The 20862-nt window shown below is 40.5% G+C and overlaps 1 protein-coding gene across 2 annotated transcripts in view; it reads left to right on the top strand.

Moving 5' to 3' along the window:
- Nucleotides 1–20862, top strand: part of BCLAF3 (BCLAF1 and THRAP3 family member 3) — a 106330-nt gene that overhangs the window by 72115 nt on the left and 13353 nt on the right. For both annotated transcript variants that reach the window (XM_063450195.1, XM_063450194.1), the window contains 4 exons: nucleotides 1924–2047; nucleotides 7038–7101; nucleotides 10186–10301; nucleotides 15093–15198. In XM_063450195.1, coding sequence (XP_063306265.1) covers nucleotides 1924–2047; nucleotides 7038–7101; nucleotides 10186–10301; nucleotides 15093–15198 — 410 coding nt within the window. The remainder of the gene's footprint in view (nucleotides 1–1923; nucleotides 2048–7037; nucleotides 7102–10185; nucleotides 10302–15092; nucleotides 15199–20862) is intronic.

Below are 20862 nucleotides of genomic sequence, written 5' to 3'. Positions count from 1 at the left end.
ATCCAGGAATTTCCACCGAAAGAATTGCAAAGTATTACCACGATATTGAAAAACACCACAAATACCTACTAGGTCAGAAATGATTGCTTTTATTTGTGAGAATAAGAGGTACGAGCTTGCAATAAGACCACCATCACTCATACACACAAAACTAAATACCCTCTGGGACCAGTGGGAAAATATAGTCAAGAAAAAAGGATGATGTCCTGCTTTTCAGACCCCGGCTCCTTTTTAATCACTTATTCTTTAATGTTTCTTTTTTTTTTTCTTTTTATTCTATTTGCAAAATTATTGATTAATTTGGTTTAATGCTAATATGATGCAACCCGTTGGTGTTTTTACAACATATGTGAGTTAAGACTGTACTATTAAAAGTATTGCTGGTTGTTGGCTCTAGAGCATACACTCTATTTATTTATCACCAAGTAAATCTTTAAGTGTTATAACTCCCTCTCATCCTCTCTCCCACCCCCCCCTTTCATCCCCTTCTCTTTTTCCTTCACCCTAAACTATAGAATCACATGAGAAAAGTCTCTAATTTCTATTTTTTTTTCTTCTTTTCAATTGAAAAGTTAATTGTTAACTACACAAGGAACAAAAACCTACAGATATAATGAAGTAAATGTACTGTTGTTACTATAAACTAATTTTTGTTTGTTTTGTTTGTACTCTTTTGACTTCCTTCAGTCATTATTCTAAACTCCATGTCCCTTTAATTTGCAATGAGCATAGATAGACAAGTACTGTATACATAGAAGAAGAGAGATTAAAAAGTGCAAATGCAGTGCCCGTCATCAAAATATGGATTTTGATGACATTTGTAAAAGTGACACTGTAGTCTCCAGAAGAACTACAGCTTAATGTAGTTGTTCTGGTGCGTATAATCATCACCTTCAGGCATTTTAATGGAAAGGGCCTTTTTAGAGAAAAGGTAGCGTTTACATTGCCCCCTAGGGACACCTGCAGTGACCACTTCTCAGATGGGGAGATGGGGATGCATCTCTATGTGGTGATTGGCCAAGTCGGAGTTTGGGCCTGCCCCCGTCCCGTCTACTTGCCGGTTTCAGCAAATTCAATGCTCTCCCTAAGACTTTAAAGGGACACTCCAGGCACCCAGACCACTTCTGCCCATTTGAGTGGTCTGGGTGCCAACTCCCACTACTCTTAACCCTGCAAGTATAATTATTGCAGTTTTTTTATAAACTGCAATAATTACCTTGCAGGGTTAACTCCACCTGTAGTGGCTATCTACTAGACAGCCACTAGAGGTCACTTCCTGCTCTATAGCACAGGAAACCTGTGCTAGAGCGTCGCTGGACGTCCTCACGCTGTGTGAGGACCTCCAGCGTCGCTCAAATCCCCATAGGAAAGCATTGAAATAATTTTTCAATGCTTTCCTATGGGGAGCACTAATGCGCATGCGCATTAGGTCTCCTCGGCCGGTGGGCGGGATCAGTCTCGCCCACCAGCCGATGCAATGGAGAGGAGGAGCGTTGCGGAGGAGGAGACCGCGACGAGGGACATCGCCGCTGCCTCAGGTAAGTGACTGAAGGGGTTTTCACCCCATCAGTACCTGGGGATTGGAGGGTGGGAGAGAGAGGGACCATCCAGTGCCAGGAAAACGGATCGTAAATCATAAATTCTGATAATGTTAGCAAGGGGATGAAGCCAGCGCTAGAAATGTGAGTTTTATTACCTTTTAAGGGGGCAAGTAACCTAAATGGTGTTTTTTAACACTATAGGGTCAGGAATACACAGTTGTGTTACTAACCTTAAAGTGTTCCTGTACATCTTGACTCTAAGAAAATGGTGCATCATCTGAAAAAAAGTTGGGTTAGGTTATTTTCTATGTTTTATTCTATTGTGCAAATCACATAGAAGTTCCAATTCCCCAAAGTTTAAACTCTGATTTATTTTTAACAGCAAACCATTTCAAATCCGCTGACCTTACTCTTCATGAACGTTTTTCCAAATTGCAAGCAGAGAGCAATAAACAAGATTTGAACCTAAACAAAGTCCCACCACAGACAAATCCAGAGATTCATAGGTAAGTTCATTTGTTTACAGACACAACTTGATGTTGCAGTGCATACTCCCAATGTAAAGTCATCGAGATAGCAGCATAGTATTTACAACGAAATAAACTAATAAAACACAACTAGAAAAACGTTATTTTCTTAAAGCGGCACTGTCATGCCGAATCCCGTTTATTTATTTTTTTTAACCCTCCTCCCGCCTCCACTACATCCAATTGACCCACTAGACACCCCCAAATGCCCCTAAGCCCCCTAGATTACCTATTTATTAATCTTTATTTTCTGCCCCGATCTTTATTCAGGGCGCCGCCATCTTTGTGTGGGTAGGTGAAGTCCCTGTGGGACACGTCATCTGCCCACACTAGACAGACTGTGAGATTCCCGCACATGCCCAGTGAAACACCTGGACATGCGAACGGGAATTTCATCCATTCATTAATCAGACAGACGAATGAATGAATAGAAAAATCAGACGAACAAACAAATACCGAATATCAGTGTTCGTTTGTTCGTTCATTTTATTACAAGGAGGGAGCTACCAGCTTGCAGCTCCCTCCTTGTAATATGTACAGATAGAAGCGGCAGGGAGTAGTGCTCCCCGCCACTTCATAAGCCCTCCAGACCCCCCCCTCACTCTATGGGGGTCAATATGACCCCCCATAATAGTATAAGGGAGATTGAAATCTCCCCAATGCCCCTACTCGCTATACCGCGAGTAGGGGCATGTCTACTAAAAAGTGAGCAGCCAGTGGATGCTCACTGTAAAATAAAATCCCTACTATCCGTCCCCCACCTCTGCGCGGCGGGTGGGGGCCATAAATTACAATGGGGGGGGGGGGGGGGTGGGGACCTACTGTCCTCTCCCCCCACACTTGAGCGGCGGGTGGGGGCCATAATGATAATGAGGGGGGGACCTACTGTCCCCCCCCTCATTATCATTATGGCCCCCACCCGCTGCCCAGGGGTGGGGGCTGGAGAGGGGGAGGACAGTAGGTCCCCCCATTGTAATTTATGGCCCCCACCCACCGCGCAGGGGTGGAGGCCGGGGGGGAAGACAGTAGGTCCCCCCCCCCCTTCATTACCGTTATGGCCCCCACCCGCCGCCCAGTGGGGGGGAGAAGAGTAGGTCCCCCCCCCCCCCCCCCATTATCATTATGGCTCCCACCCACCGCGCGGGGCGGGGGGGGAGGGGACAATAAGTCTCCCCCCTTATTTTACTTTAGGGCCTCCGCCCGTCGTTTAGGGGTGGGGGCCAATAGGTTTACTAGTCATGCAATATTTACTTAGTATTAGTAAATTTGGCTGAAAGACCAATTTAGGTCTTTCAGCCTTTTAGTAGATAACTCCCTAATTCCCACGGTATTAGGGAGTTATCTACTAAGCGGCTGCAAGATGCAGCCACAGCACGAATAGGATCGGAGTTTCATTCATTCAAATGAAATTGCGATCCGAACAAAGTGCCAAATTGCGTTCTAAAACAAACGAACATACTGTTCTCATTCAGTTAGAACGCAATTCGGCAGTTTCGGCTAAAATGACAGGAAGCATCGTGGGAACAGGGAGGAAAGGTAAGGATCATGGGAAAATTGCTCTGACCAGCGGAAATGAAGCACACTTTGCTCCTCCGCTGGTCGGAGCTGGTCAAGCGGAGGAATCCTCCATAAGGCAAAGAGTCCCTACTTTGTCTTATGATTTTAAAGAAAACTATAGCAGACGGGAAGAAACGGAGAACAGATCCTGAGAGAGGGGGAGAAGAGGAAGAGATTGAGGAATGGTAAGTTTTGCATGACATTGCCGCTTTAAGAGGTAAGAGAATAAAGACTCTTGAGCAGCCCAAATGTGAGTGGATATGAACAGGGTTGGGACATTAATTTAACCCTTTATATATACCTATCTGGAGACTCTGGGGCAGTTATGGACAGGTGTATATTAAAGGAACTTGCAATTTGCCTGCCATCAAAAATGTTGTTCACAGATTAAAATAGCCTTCGTGTGCCTGAATAAGAGTAATGACAGTAGCTAACTCTCCTGCAGAAATCTCTTCTGGTATAATAGGAAGCTCAATTTAAATGGTGTGTTAGATAAATACATTTGTTCAATCACTATAAAACCTGTGTTGTTGGCAGGTGCACCTCAGAGAATGTTAAGATAATTTAGCATTTCAAAGAGTCTGTCTAATAACATATTATCTTATTAAAGGTTCAGTCTCTGGGTACATTGAAAATGCATTTTACCAGAATGTATATGTCCACTTATTCCTGGATGATTTTTTTAAAAATCATTGTTAAATAGTTGTGAGTCGTTAAAATTAAGATGGAGGAATTATAATTGACGCATAGAGGTATAATCGCTTCCAAGCAAGGTTTTGATTGAGAATTTGTGTTTAAAGGGACACTATAGGCACACAGACAACCTTATCTCAGCGAAGATTTATGCCACTAGTCCCTTTTTTCGATTATAGCAGATTAAAACTCTTATCTGATTGGCGCAGCATGACATTTTGCTGTGCATGCGCACTAGCCTTCCAATGCTTTATGGGAAAATATTGGATTAGTTGAGATCAACCAAGGAGGTGGGATGGCAGTGTCCGGTGCTGTGAGGGAGAAAGGGTAAGTAATCTACCTTTTTTTTACTCCCTTCAGGTGAGGGTTGGACCTAAATGGCCACAAGGCACTATAACGTTAAGAATACACATTGAGTATGTACTCGTGTGTTTGTTTTGTAGAATGTGCTGAAGTTTTTCTTACAATATGCTAACAAGCTAAGTGTGTTCAAAAATATTACATAGAAAAATGACATGTTTTCCCTCAACTGTCCATTACGGAACGGCGACTGGCAAAGGTGGAACTGCAGCTACCTGCAGACAATTTTCATCCAGTTTGTGCTATGCCATGCAAATATGGGAGTAGCACTGCGCATGCCACACTTCATGTGCATGCACATATTATGTCATGCAGGTGCATGGAGATTTTCATTTACAATTTCAGTATCACATAAAATAATAAGAGCATAATCTAATAACTTTATGCACTAAAACATAAAAAATATCTTATGCCACTGGTGTGTGTCTCTAATTCCACTTTTTAGACATTTGGAATATATATTTACTTTGCTGTATGTGCCTTCCTTGGTTTTTCTTTTTTTTGAACTCCGTAAGTTTGCATATTTTTGTATTTGCTACAACATAAATTTTTTATTTCTTTTTTTTCTCATCTCTTTTTGGTTTTTTTTTTTTTTTTTTGGTTTTGCTTTGGTGAGTATAATCATTCCCTTCAGGCTATTTGCTGTAAACCCTGTCTTTTCAGAGAAAATGCAGTGTTTACATTACATCCTACGGATACCTCCACTGGCCACTCCTCAGATGACTGCTAGAGGTGCTTTCTGGGGCAGTACTGCACACTGTGCAGTACTCCTCTGCATGGATACACTGTACATTCAATATACAGATGCATTGGTTCAATGCATCTCTATAAGGATGAGCAGGGCCCTCAACCCCCTCTGTTCCTGTACGTCCAGTGGTCTGATTATGTGTCTGTTAGTCCACCCATTGTACAGCGCTACGGAATTTGTTGGCGCTATATAAATAATAAAATAATAATAATAATAATAATGAGATGCTGATTGGCCTGTGCTGTGTTTGATTTGTGCTGGCTCTGCCCCTGATCTGCCTCCTTGACAATCTCAGCCAATCCACTTCTGATGTTAGCCAAGCAGGCAGATCAGGGGCAGAGCCAGCATTAGACTGAAACAAGTAAGATTTTACTATGTTTGGGGGGGGCAATTGGAGGGCCAGGGGGGCTAGATGCTAGTTTTAACACTATAGGGTCAGGAATACATGTTTATGTTCCTAACCCTATAGTGTTCCTTTAACTTTCTAATTTTCTTTGCTCAGCCATACTAGATCTTGAAACAGCAGTATGGCAGAACTAGGACATTATTTTAGTATTTTATATGTACACATAAAATAAAGCCTATCGGAGACAAAAGCCATTTTTAACCTTCCATCTATTTCTACAATCTTGCTCCTCTGGGGCAATATCTCTAATAAATGTCCCCAGCTCTGACTTCTAAGAGATGTAGAATATTACAATGTACCTTTTATATACAGTTAATATATTAGTAATTATTTCTAATTAATAGCGTGATGACGTCCGGCATCATTTAGACGACCAAAAGTCGTCTAAGCACCCGGAAGTCCTTCTAGTGGCTGTCTGGTAGACAGCGACCAGTGGAGGAGTTAACCCTAGCAGGTAATTATTGCAGTTTTTTAAAAAATGCAATAACTACATGCTCAGGGTTAAGGGTGATGGGAGTGTGCACCCAGACCACTTCAATGGGCTGAAGTGGTGTGTGTACCCACAGTGTCCCTTTAACAATTGATTTGGCAATCACAAAATGTTACAGGAACAATAGGTTGATGAGGTCCCTGCTCAAATAAGCTTACAATCTAAAGGAAGTGGGGTATAAAAGCACGTTCATAAGGTATCGAGGGGGATAGCAACTGAACAGTAAAAGGTGGGAAAGTATCAGAACTGGCGGTAAGGGTGGAGTGTGGCCCTTTAGGAGAGAGCAAGATACAGGTTTGTGAAATAGAAGTTGCTCTGGAAGGAAAGTTAGATGCCCGGTTGTCTGACTGGCAATTCAAAGATTTATGCACTCGTAGATTTTCTAATCAAAGTAAAGAAGATTTCACATCACAAGTCATTTGATCCTAGTTAATGGACATCGAACTATAAATACATGAAAAATGGGGTGGGGAGTTATTAAGGAGAACAAAAGCACAAATTATCTTGCTACTGGTAAGTAACCATTAAAACTTGCTCTGGGATTGGAATGGTCTTGTCAAGGTCCCTCCTTCATTTTGTTTCATCATGTCTAAAACTGTCATTCCACCAACTAAACTACTTGTGTGATTTTTTATTTTTTTTCCATTGTACAACACTGTGGAATATGTTTGTAGTTTGTAAATGAAATCATAATCTTGTTTGTATTTATGTTCAGGAGGATTGATATCTCGCTTGAAGATCTCCAGAACAAATCCATTAACAGGATTGATGTGCCACTGGTAGGTTCCAATAATTACTAGATGACTCTATAAAAATGGATTACGATATGGTGTTTTATTAGACTGAAAATTGACTATGTGAGTGCACGTTTTTGTCCTCTAGCATTTCTCCTTTTTCTCTATCCGTATTTTTACAGAGTGTAAGAGAACACACCAAACTAAAATTTCATAACGTGCCCTCACATAGGTCTTAATCATGATTAGCCTCCTTGGTCATTGCAAAGGGAAAGTATACCATTTGCATTACAATAGTAATTCAGGACCCCCCCACTGCATGAGAAATACAGCACCCCCTAGATAATCAGTGTAGACTTGTTGTGCCTTGTTAGTGACATGTGGCAGAGCTAGAGCTCCATGTCTGCATAACTCCCCCTTATTTTCTTATTTTATTTTTATACGCCATAGTGTTTGTACAATGAAGAATGCAAAGTCATAGTATAAGTTTCACTACTGAGCCAATGTATACATTTGCTGTGTGCCATCATCTAGTTTGTATATCTCCTTCAAAAGTCATGATTTTGTTTTAGATTTAAAAAAAAAATATATATATATATATATATATATATATATATATATATATATATATATATTTTTATAGCCTTCTAGTAAAGATTTGCAAGGTCAAATTGACATGTACAATAAAGTTTAATCATGATCACGAAAGACAGGGTTTTTAAGATCTAGGTTAAGCAAATAATAAGAGTCTTTATTCAGATTACCTCTTGCTGAACTAAGAACGTCCAAACTGCCAGCACCCTTAAAACCTGACTGATCTCAAGCATACTAATGACCTGACTTTAAAAAAAAAAAAAGTTATACTTTAAAGAAATACTTTTTCTAAATCCGCTACCATCAATTGCATTATCAGCACCGACTGTATATCAGACCAATATTGTATCAAGTAGAATTTTGATATTGTAAAGTGTTGCAGAGAACACTCCGCACTTAACACATGTATGCACACAGGTCTGATTGATGTGTACCCTGCAGCAAACTCAAATTGTTTAAACAACATTACAGGAACGCAGCTACTTTAAATAGTACTGCCAAGGATTATAATCGGCTGGCTAGACCAGATTAAATACCAGTCTTAAATCCAGAGAACCACAAAAAGGGTTTTTGTTTGTTTTGTGTGTACTTCTATTCTGTTTGTTTTACTTAACGATCTCTATCATTACATTGTTTGAATCGAGGAAGTACAAAATGAACTGTCAGATTCATTATCTATTTTGTGTGTAGCTCTATTTTGTTTGTTTTATTTAATTTCTATCATCGCATTGTTGGAATCAAGGAAGTAAAAATGTAACTGTCAGATTCATTACCTATTGGTATCACCGTGTTTATTTGGGCTGTAAGTTGTGGCATTAATAGACAGGTAGACTAACCCTGGCATAATTTCTGTTTGTTTAAGTCTATATCTGTGTCGTGTGCGATAACACAGTCACACTGTAAATTGTATTTACTCTTTTTTGTATTCGTTCATATTTAATTTTTAAAATACACTAATCTATGTTTGACATGTACAATAAAGTTTAATCATGATCACGAAAGACAGGGTTTTTGAGATATAGGTTAAGCAAATATCTGTTTAAAAGAGTCTTTATTCATATTACCTCTTGCTGAACTAAGAACATACAAACTGACCGCACCTAACCCCATATCATATTTAATTTATTTAATTTGGATCATCTTCAAGTTGAGTAACAGGTGCATTAAACATGATAGAGAAGATACACCATTGTCTCTGCTATAACGATTACCATGCCTGCAAGTTAATTTTATTTATATGAACACTTTGTTTTGTTTATAGGGACACTACACTGCCCAAATACAAAATAAATAAAAATGTCACTGTTTAGTTGATGTACCGCAGATAAAAACATGCATGCATTTAATTATGCAATTTTATTGGGCATAAATCTAAAAACAACTTGCAAAACCAGCAATCTTGTCTGCTGCCTTTGCAAACCATCTTATTTTAACCCTGCCAACAGTCCAATCAAAGACTTCCCAATGCAGCTCAATGAGAAGTCTTTGAAAGGAGCGATTGCTGTCTATTGAGTTCTTGCTCCACTGAGCTAACAAAACCAGGAAGTAACATGACTGGTTGCCTGCTTGAAAACCAAGGGGGTGTAACCAAGTTAATTTATAAAAGTGTTAATTTCTATTTAAATCTGCACTTTTTGCAAAATTTACACACACAAAAGGGACACACTCTTCACACATAAAGCTTTTCCGCAAGCTAAAGCTGTTTTAGGGTCTAGTGTGTTCCTTTAACGGGAAACTCTATTCAAAATACCAGAAAAGTAGCCATAGAAGAGTCAGTTATCAAATGCTGGTGCACAAGTACTATGCGTCTTACACATTCAGCTCCACAAATGTCATACAGAAAAGGATAATAGAAAGGTAACAAATTGTGACATACTTTAGGATAGGAAAAGGAAACTGGTAGAATATGGGCATAGACAGGGATAGCAATCTAATCTGGAACGACAAGGGTGGCTCACAGAGACCAGTTAGGAAGTTCACCCATTCAGAAATATATGAGGAGAGTGGTCGGTTACCTCAATACATGATACTTGTTTGTTGAATCGTACAGTATTTCGTACAATTTTTTTTTTTTTAATACCACATATCTGTTTTATATTTAATTTAAAAGAAATACCTTGGAGTAAGTGTTTGTGATGTGTTTTATTTTCTGTATGGGAACAGGCACTCTGGAGATTTAAGAAGATGGAAGATACGGTGGGGTTTATTGATAAAAGGAAGGGAGGGTATATTGTTAATAGAGTGGAGCAATGTGCAAGAGCATTCTAGAGCAACTTCACCATTTTTGGAACTTTTCCCCATAGTGCTTGTCCTGAGTAGCCTCCTGATTTCTTACAGGTCAGAATATGGTGTCACTCTAGCTAACAGGAAGTTGATCTACTGCAGGGAGCGCAAAAATCCTCTTAACAGTGTTGCGGAAGAGAGTAGTAGGGCTAGTGTTTTTTACTTCCTGTGAGCTTTATACAAAGAATCTCCTGCAAACTGCTATCTGTTTATTTTATACTAAATGTTTCTTCAATGTGTTTATTTTCCCAGCCCAACAAGAGAGTGATTGAGGATCCAAATGACTTGCGTCACGATATAGAGAGGCGGAGAAAAGAGAGACTGCAGGGTGATGAGAACGGGGGTAATGACGTTGGTTTCCAGGAAAGGTAAAATACATTTGATAAAGATAGCCTCATTTATAAACCGCGAATATGTTTTATCTTCTTCTCCTGGTGTTTGTTTTGTACATTCATTGCTTATTCACTCCTTCATACACCACATACTAAAATCTTAACCTGTTACGTCTTTTATTAAGGTTTGATTTACACCCAGCGTCCAATTAAAGTCTTACAATTAGTCCCAGTAAGCTGCACTCTCCTTAGGATATTCCCTCTGTATGTACAGTTGCTATGTTAAAGGGGAAATGTAACTTCAATTTACACCATTGAACACACACATGTGATTTTCAGTTTTTTATGCAAACGCACCTGTCATGATTTATTGCAGCAGCTTTGAGAATGGAAAATGGAGAGAGAGAGAAAAGATACGTTTTATTTACACAAAACTAATATAGTGTTGAGAACTTTCAACCTGTTAAGGGAAACAAGTATGTGCTTCCCAAACACTCGCTGAAAGGTGATAAAGTCCAAAATAAAGTGAATAGACAGTGCTAAAAATATTCGTACAAGTAGCATCAACAAGTGCAATCACTGAAAAACCTCAAATAAAAAAATAAATAAAACATTTATCACCTTCAACATCACAAAAGTATCCTTAAAATGTATTGATATTCTTATTATTGTATCTGATTATATAAATTTATACATTATTTGGAAATTCTTCAATAAAAACATTTGAACAAAAAAATAGATATGTATTGATAAATGCCAAACTCTGCCTCAGTACATATGTACCCTAGAAAAACAAGTCACGGTAGTTGTTATGGATTACCACCAGTGAAACATGATTAATGCTCTCCGCAGGAGACGGGGATGATAGAAATACATTAAAATATGAACTTTTGATAGTATTGACTGAAGAAAGAAACACTTTAATTGCATAACATAAGTTAAGCCTGATAGTTAAAAAAAAAATCTGCAAACCTATATCTGTCATGACAGGCTCACTTTAACCTTTATTGCATCCTATATATAATTTTTTTTTATTTTTTTTGTAATGCACAGATAGACATACAAACTTTTACTGGCATATTATCAAGAGTAAATGCGACAGTCATTGCATATATGAGACAGGACATGTCAAGAGACTTGCATTTTTATTTATTTTTTAGAGAAAGTTTAACATTACAAGTGTTTTGCAGTGCGGTGGTACAGACAAAGTGGCAACGATATATAATGTAAAAACAGAACGAGAGAAAAACAGGCGTATAGCTAAAGCTTAAAATGTCATGCTAAACTGCACAATTTTGAAGTAAGAATAAGGAGTGGGGTGGGGGGGAGCTGCCTAAGATGGTGCCCAAACCTTGGGAGGAGGAAGTGGCCTCAGAGTTTTATGAAGAGGAGGAAGAACTCATGTCCCCGGGTCCAGGAGAGGACTCCCAGGAGGCTGAGTCGGACAAAGACTCATCTCCTTCCACAAAAGCACAAAAGGAGACATTAAAATGCTCCTGGCAGGTCTAGAAAGCTGACCTTAGAGAGACTCAGGAGGCGATTGGAACCCTCTGCGAGAAGGTCCAGGAGGTGGAAACCAGAGAGGGCACCCGGGACAGTCTGATCCAAGCAACCAAAGGTCAGGTGGAGAATCTGGCCCAACCAGTACAGAGGCTTAACAGGGCAGTCTCAATGATAGTCCCGCAACAGATGCTGGAACATCCGCCTGCGCGGCATATCGGAGATGATAGGGGAAGAGGTGCTGATGCCCTTTAACTAGAGGCTGATTACCTCAGGGGTAAGTGCTGACCCCACGCTGATCTCAAATGAATTCTGAATCTGCAAGACAGCGACTGGGCCACCTGGAGCACCGAGAGACACCATAGTGGTCACCAGACCTGTGCTGCCGTCTTGGCCCTCTCCAGAGACCAAGGGAAGTTCCAGTTTGAAGGTTGCACAGTGGCAGTGTTCAGTGGTCTACCATTTCCCATACTGTTGGAAAAGAGGCTCTTGACGCCAGTAGCTGGCCGGTTGAGAGAACATTCGTTGAGATACCGCTGTGGAGGAGATGGCTGACTGATTGTACAGCATGGAGACACTGACCTGATCTGGGGACACAGAGCCATTCCTGCGACAACTGAGGCTGCTGGCTGGACCAGCAAAGGGAACAGCAGCTCCAGGCAAAGAAACTGTGACTTGATTACTACTGAGAATTATTCCAGTAGGTCTGCGATCACCTCCAATTAGTTAATTAGGTAAATCAGGTTCTGGCAGGCCTTCAGTCTTTTGTTTTATCTTAGTTTTCGGTTATTTAGTCTTTAGATCTCCAGTGAACAAACCCACTGTTATGTCTTAGTTTAAAGAGACCACATACTTCTATACAAACAGTAATAGGAACTAATGTCTAATAGCTTGGTTCGAATAGACTCTATGCCTGCATTATAGGAATATAGTGCCTTGTATCTTAGTTCACACAAATACAAGAATGCAATATATGACACTATGGCTGTATAGCTTAATGTAAACAACGATTTCTCTATGGTAGATGATACTATTACATCATGTCTTTGTCTGGAGAGACTATATAGAGCCGGTATATAAAGCCCTGGTCAGGTGTCTTAATACCACGACTGACAGAGTGCGAATTGAGGGCCCTATGTCTTAGCGTGCTGTTAACATGTGTGCAGTAAATGAACACAATGATCCATGGTGTAGTTAAGTGACTATACGCAAGCCACAAACCGACTACCGTGTGCCTCAGGTGCAACGACCTACGGGCATCTTGGGAGGCTAAAACCGGGAGGTCTAGTCCTAATCACAGTGACTTTCCAGATGCAGCGACTGGTCCTGTGGCCACGAGACCTAGTTCAACGCGACTTTAGGTATACAGTACTCCCCACATAGACGCATACCCTAGTTTAAAGAGACCATATGCATGTATCAGCCTAGACGACGACGCTAATTTGTCTGCTGTGTTTTCTTGTTTTGCACCTACCATCGCTTGCTGCGCCAAGCCATTATTGTTGTGTATCCTGGTCTTATTTTTTGTTACCTTTATGACCATACAATGATGGAGTGTACTATTGGTACAAATCACAAAAAAATACAAATTAAAAAAAAGTTGCATGAGACCTAAGCATGCTAGACTATTTAGATGTTATTAAAGTTCTTATTTTAGGGTATATCTTGGGTCAGTGCATTGATACTCCATAGTCCTCCTGTTTAGATCTAAGCCATTTAATTTCAGATGGTTACATCAGAGCACTGGAATGGTGTATTCTCCTTTTTAATTTTAAATAATTAATTACTGTTTCTTCCTTCAGAGGTTTGTACATTTATCATTCTGCTAATTCTAAATAGAGTGTTTGTATTGGGTTAAAAAAAAAAAAAAGGAAGGATTTGTGCTGGGCATACATGTCTAGGCACAAATTAAACTTAAGATATGCATTCTTATGAAAAAATAAACGGCATTGTTTTATTTTTATTCTTTTCTTTTTCTTTTTTGCTGACTTCGAGGTGCATAGGGTACAGCCGATTTGATAGGGAGCTAAAATGGAGGCACCCAGTTGCAGGATAAAGAGGTGTTGATATATTTTATTTTTCACATCTCACATATTTATTAAAGAATCACTTCAAGCACCATAACCACTACATCTCACTGTAAGTCAAGGAGCACCCTCCCAGGGTATGCATTCAAACTGTTTTTTGAATACTTTTCTGAGGTCTGCAACATGCTGGTCTCCTCTCTCTTTTCAAATAGAAGCTCCGGTGAGCTCTTGTGGTACTTGGAGTGTTCCTTTAATTATAGTAAACCTATTAAAAATCCTTGGAAGAGTAACAATTATAACTGACTAATTCTTAAAGATTATATAATCATTAAAGTGCACAATGGCAAAAAAAGAAGAGGAAAGAGCAGGGCAAAAACAAAGCCAAAACGCTTCATGCCTTGTATCTCTTCCTGACCAGCAACATAATGTGTGCTTACATCATCGCGTAAAGTAGTTACTTCTATCTTGTGGCATGTGTGTGAAGGTGGAAGAAAATTGACTTCTGATTCTTTCATCACCTGTTCTATTTAGCTTTGTCCTTTGTTGTTTTTTTTTTGTCAATAACTGTCACAAAGGGATTAAACTTGTGATGTAATTCACCTCCACACTGATACACAGTGTTAATTTCAGCTAAATTTAGTATAGAATGTTTACAGAAAATAGCATTAAGGAGTTAGGAGTTTGTATTATTATTTTAAATGAGAAAAGTAAGGAACATAATAGAAACTCTTAAATGATGGCAAAGGTGTACGCAGATACTTCAGAAGTGGTTTTTTTTTTATTTATTTTTTTACACAGGTACATGCAGACACACCTATAAATATTTTGTTTACTTCTATATTATGCAGAGCTCTTTTCTTACATTTTTTGTTAGGATTTGGGTATTTAAGCCTTTTTAAAATTTTCACCTACAGTGTACCGTGTTCTTTTTGCATCTTTTTGTAAATTTTTGTGTATTTTTATTTATTTTTATTTATAGTAGTGGTTCCCAACCCAGTTCTCAAGTACCTCCTAATTGTCCAGGATTTAGGGATTACCCAGTTGTGTCTAAGGTGTTTTTACAAAAACAAAAAACACTTTAGACACAACAGGGTAATCGCTAAATCCTGGACTGGGAAGAGGGAACTTGAGGACTGGGTTGGGAGCCCCTGTTCTATAGTAATTCCTCCAACACAACATTTGCGTATAGGATGGCTGTTAATTACTGATTTATTGATGGCAATAAATACTACAACATTCTTGCGGAGTTGGGTATTTTAATGACAGGTTTTTAAAGTTATCTTTGCTTTATGTTATAAAGGGAGGCATCCAACAGCTATTACCGGCCACAAAACCACGAAACAGGAGAATACCACAGATCAAGACAACCCAGACCTCCTTTCCGAAAGTCAACAGGGCAACCTTCAGTAAGGATAATTTTTATTTATGTCTTAATTTTTTTTATTTTTATCTTATGTTAAAAATAAATCAATTCTATGAATGAAAACGGACAGGGAGTGATGGTTTATTCAGATTTGCACAGGACTTTGCCCTGAGCACGGGTAGGTCACACTCTTTGAAGCTTAGTCTAGAGAATGGGAAATCGGACTAAAATTATTTTTTTATTTATTCACCCCCCCCCTATTCTTAAAATATGTTGACTTGAAAGTCAAATATGTAATATATTGAAAATTGTGAATGAAAGTTAATGTTATTAAAAATGGTGGGTGAAAGCTATTTAAATTAAAATAATACTCTAACACCCTTACAGGATATTCCCTAAATTGTGAACTGTCAGGCATTCAAAGTAAAAGTGAATTTCAAATTTAGCTAAATAGCTGAACTGAACTCATAGATGACTTGAAGAATTTTACAAAAAGGCTGCTGTGGCCTACAGTTTGAAATTGACCTCAAATCCCCCCAAAACTCGCGCTTTAGAGAATCACCTTGTTAGGATGCATCTTGTACAGATGCCCATTTAATTCTTTGTTTACCAATCCAGGGACTGAAATTGAATTGATTAGTCATAAAGCCTCTAATTATTGATACTTGCAATGGCCATCTCTGTGGAGGCACAAACAACCTTTAGCTAAACTTACGTTGTATTACAGATTTTTTATTCATTTTATGTATATTTAGGAAGCAAAAAAAAGAGAAAATTCCTAATTAAAAGAAAACTAAAATGCTTAATTTTAGATCAGGGGGGCGGAGCCTGACTGTCAAGCAGACTAGACGTACATGTCAAGAGCTCCTGAGTCCGGGGCCAAGATTCGGGTTTATTGCCCGACCGCCCGATCACACAGACTGCTACACGCAATAATCGTGAAGAGGAGACTGAATGGCACACGGGGATACCCGATACTTGGCTCTCCGGTTCTAGGCGGACCTAATCGCGGACTGTGCGGGTGGGAGCCGAGGAGAGACGGCCGCTCTCCCGGTTCTCTGGTTCTCTGGCTGACAAGGGGGCACTCAAACCCCCCCCCCCCCGACCGGTGGGGGTTATCCCGGCTTTGTGAGTCCCGCAGCGCTGCCACAACAAGCAGGAAAGGAGTCCCACAACATGGCGACCGCACCAGGCTCAGCAACACGAGGCCTGTCACTGTCGCACTCTGCCTCAGCAGGCCCTACGACCGCTACACCGGACGCCCTTGGGGCCCTGCTAGACGGCTTTTGGACAATGCTGCTCAACCGGGCACACCGAGCTGGCAACGGGGAGCGGCCTGGGAAACCTCCTACAAGCCGACAAATACCCCGCACCAACCTGACAGCACTGCAGAGGAGAAAGCGGCGGAAACAAAACTACCGGCAGAGAAAACGAGCCGACGGTGGATGTTCTACCCACAGCTGCAGCGAGGTAACAAACACCAGCGCACTACCGTCAGCCCACAGCCACAAGGAGAAACCCATGGGGCCACCCCTTGGCCTCCCCCCTGCAGCCCGGGCCTAGGCATCCACTCACCAAGCGGGAGAGCCACGGACTGGCAGACCACCGCCATGCTGGACACTCCGGTAAACCCTATGGGCATAGGCTGAAAGGAGATGGGCCGTGAGTTATGTGGAGCTGGGGACATGCCTGTGCAGTTGACCACTTTACGGGACATTGTAACGATCAGTAGACTAAAACTCTGACTAAAGCTCTGTCTCCCACATCCATCTCATATTACTGTTTCATTTAGCATGTTCCAACTTAGCAGGTCCATGACTTCTCAGGCACTCTCATTTTTAAGCAACATTAGTTTTATCTTGCTGCAACTTCTGTATATTAATACTTGTGCATTTACCTACAGATCTATGCCACACTTACTCACAAATAAGTGTTCATACCCTCATGTATATGCTATCAATCTCAACTAGAATTCCTTTAGCGTGTCTTAAAGTGTCCAGCATCATGCTGTATATATTACTCTATTCTACTTTATTAAGCATCCGTGTGTAAAAAATCCATGACCTACAAGCAAAGTTCTCATGTGATGGCATTGTCCTGTGTACTTATAGAAAAATTGCAGCATACCCTGCAAAGCTAATCACATACATGAACAAGCCTGTTAGCTAATTGATTTGTTGTTTTCTTTATTCATACTATATCTAAGTTTAAAGGTGTACCAATCTTGATTCCTAACAAAAAATGTGCACCAGTATTGCCTATATGCTACCACTGTTCAGCTTAATGTTAAAACTTGTCTTGCTTTTGCTGTTGTGGCGAAGTGAGAATGCATGTAACTCTCAAGCACGTCAAAAATAAAGAATTCAAAAAAAAAAAAAAAAAATTAGATCAATTTTAGTAGCAGTCAGGTTCAGTGGTGTATTTTGGTGTAGTGCAGCCCTAGGCATGACAAAACTCAGGCACCACCCCATATCTAAATTTGCTCACCCCTTACTCTCAAGGCCACACCTCTTCCTGTTTAAGACCAACACACACTTTGACTGACACACACACTGCCACTGACACTCGGTGACAGGCACACACTCAGATACTCAGATACACATACACTCACTGATTTAAAACACATTCTCATGGATTTGATACACTGGCACACACTCACTCACCAGACATACACTGACAGACACACACACACACATTGACCGACACATCCCCATCACTAACCAACGCAAACTCAGATATATACTGACAGACGCACACACCCTGATACTGACAGACTCACAGTCACAAACATTGTCTTACACACATTGTTTGTATTAAATGAAATCCACCCAGCCTCCCTACCTTTGGGAGAGCTGGAGTGGATTATTTTCCTGGGGTCCAGTGGGGCTGCTGGGCTGGCTGCTGCTGACTCCTGGGCTGCCTCCTGTGCTGCAGGATGGGCGGCCAGTCACTGCATGTGGCAAGGGAGCTGTAATCTTCCTGTTCAGCTACCTTGCGCGCCGCTGAGTGGTGCTGGGAGCCGGAATTATGTCATATTCCTGTTCCGGCATCACCTCTGGGCGCGCGAGAGAGCTGAGCAGGAAGAGCTCAGAGGATGGCTCTCCCCGCCTGATATTGCCTTCAGCCTTGTAGTCCTTTTAATTTTGGAGATATTTTGTGTTTTAAGGTAAAGCTATCACTTTTCTGAAAGTGACAGGTCTTTGTTCCCGATCTCCAGTAATGCCTTGCAGTGTTAAAAATAATAATAATTATAATAAATTACATTCAGTGCTTTTTCCGGCTGTAGGCACCCTTGCCACCCTATGATGCCTCAGGTGTGCTTAAACACACTCTGGCATCTATACAAAAATGCCATTTGAGCATGTGCACATTTTGGCATTACTTCAGCAATGCAGTATGGGTTTAATCTCCAAACAGGTAGAAACATTTCACTGTTTACCTTACATGTCATTTTAAATAACTCATCACCGTGGACCAATATTTTTAAAAAAATAATCTTATGTGTAACTTTAGGAAGAATCCAAATCCTCAGCAAGAAACATATTGGTTTGCTGTTTTCTTTTGTTTGTGGTTTCTTTTTCTTTTCTTTTCTTTTTTTTTTTTGTTGTTTTGCCTGAAGGGTCCAAATAAAATTTATTAAAATGCTAACATTTTTTTGCCATTTGTTTATTTGTTGGTGTTCATTGTTGCTGTTTTACAGTAATCTGTTCCTGAATCCATTTTAACATTTGCTCTGACCGTTCAAACCAGGAGTCCTCAAACTTTTTAAACAGGTGGCCAGTTCACTAACCCTCACACACTGTTGGTGGGCGCACTATAGTTTGAAAAAAATTTGAACGAATTCCTATACATACTGAAACACACATAGACATATACAGACACACACACGCATAAGGACATACATACATACTTGCAGACACACACACTGAAATACTGACACACACACATACTGACATGCATACTGAAATAAAAACATACACATACTGACATACATAATGACATTCATACATACAAATACAAAAAGAGAAGTCCTGCGCTTAAGCTGCAAGGACTACAACACACATCAGCCCCAATATATAGTAAAAACCAAAGAAAAGAAAATGTTACTTGCGCTTTTTCCTTAATCCCTATGTATATTTAGACAAATGGAGGTCATTTAGTTGCTCCAATGGCCATTGGAGGGATGCCCGCCTGCCAACGTCAAGGCAGACCCCCCCTAAGCGGGTCCTAACACTGACCCTTCAGCCTGCTTCCTTGAGCTTCTGGCAAAGATATCTCTAATGAGACAGAAAGGGGTATTTTTTATATACACCCCTTTACTTATTAACCCTTAATAGGGAACACATGGGATGGGTAGCAGCATTGTAACCAGGCTGTGTGATACAAAGTAAATACAAATACAAAAAGAGAAGTCCTGCGCTTAAGCTGCAAGGACTACAACACACATCAGCCCCAATATATAGTAAAAACCAAAGAAAAGAAAATGTTACTTGCGCTTTTTCCTTAATCCCTATGTATATTTAGACAAATGGAGGCAGCTTAAGCGCAGGACTTCTCTTTTTGTATTTGTATTTACTTTGTATCACACAGCCTGGTTACAATGCTGCTACCCATCCCATGTGTTCCCTATTAAGGGTTAATAAGTAAAGGGGTGTATATAAAAAATACCCCTTTCTGTCTCATTAGAGATATCTTTGCCAGAAGCTCAAGGAAGCAGGCTGAAGGGTCAGTGTTAGGACCCGCTTAGGGGGGGGTCTGCCTTGACGTTGGCAGGCGGGCATCCCTCCAATGGCCATTGGAGCAACTAAATGACCTCCATTTGTCTAAATATACATTCATACATACACACACATAATGACATACATACATACACACACACACACCCATAATGACATTCATACAGACAAACAAATACATACAAATACATGCATACAAACACATACTGACATACATACACACGCATACATATAGCTAATGTTTCTTTTTTTGCAGGAGGGTGGCTGTGGCTGATGGGAGTCGGCATGGCTCTCCCGTCCTCGCGGTCAATCTCTCTCTCTCTCTCCCCCCCTTCCCGCGCGGAGGGAGCTGGGAGGAAGTGACCGGCCATCACTTCGTCCCAGCACTACGTGCGGCTGCAATTTTTTAAAGGGGCCCGGTCGCGCTATTGCTAGGCCGCAGCGCTGACCGGGCCCCTAAATATATAGGGTTCATCGGGTGGCCCTAAATGGTGGGGCCGGGTTTAGGACCCTGGCGGGCCGTAGTTTGAGGACCCCTGGTTTAAACAGTTGAGTGAAATTGGATTTTATTTTTAATAAGTAGTTATTATTATTTTATAATCGTCTAAAACAATGATTCCTCTTTCAGAATCTGTTATTCTTTCTGATCTATTTCTCTTTAAAACATGAGTCAAAGTAGGGACTTTTTCTACCCGTGGCAATCTTGACAAAAGGGTTGGGCTTAATGCAAGCTTCACTCTTTGTTCACTTGACTTCTCTTTAAGCTCCACCCTTTTGTCTCAATTGTCAGGCGTAGGAAAAATACATAGGACAAAGTAGTCCCTACTTTGTCTTCTCTCTTAAAGAGAAATAGATGAGAAGAATAGAAGAACGAATTCTGAAAGATGAAGAGAAGTCCTATGCTACTAGCCACGCCTTAAGTTACTATCCACTGCAAGCCGTAGTATACCCTCCAGGAGTGATTTTATACT

Source organism: Pelobates fuscus, chromosome 1 (genome assembly GCF_036172605.1).
Source record: "Pelobates fuscus isolate aPelFus1 chromosome 1, aPelFus1.pri, whole genome shotgun sequence".
NCBI lineage: Eukaryota > Metazoa > Chordata > Amphibia > Anura > Pelobatidae > Pelobates > Pelobates fuscus.
The sequence above is the reverse complement of the archived record's forward strand: the minus strand, read 5'-3'. Positions and strand labels throughout refer to the sequence as shown.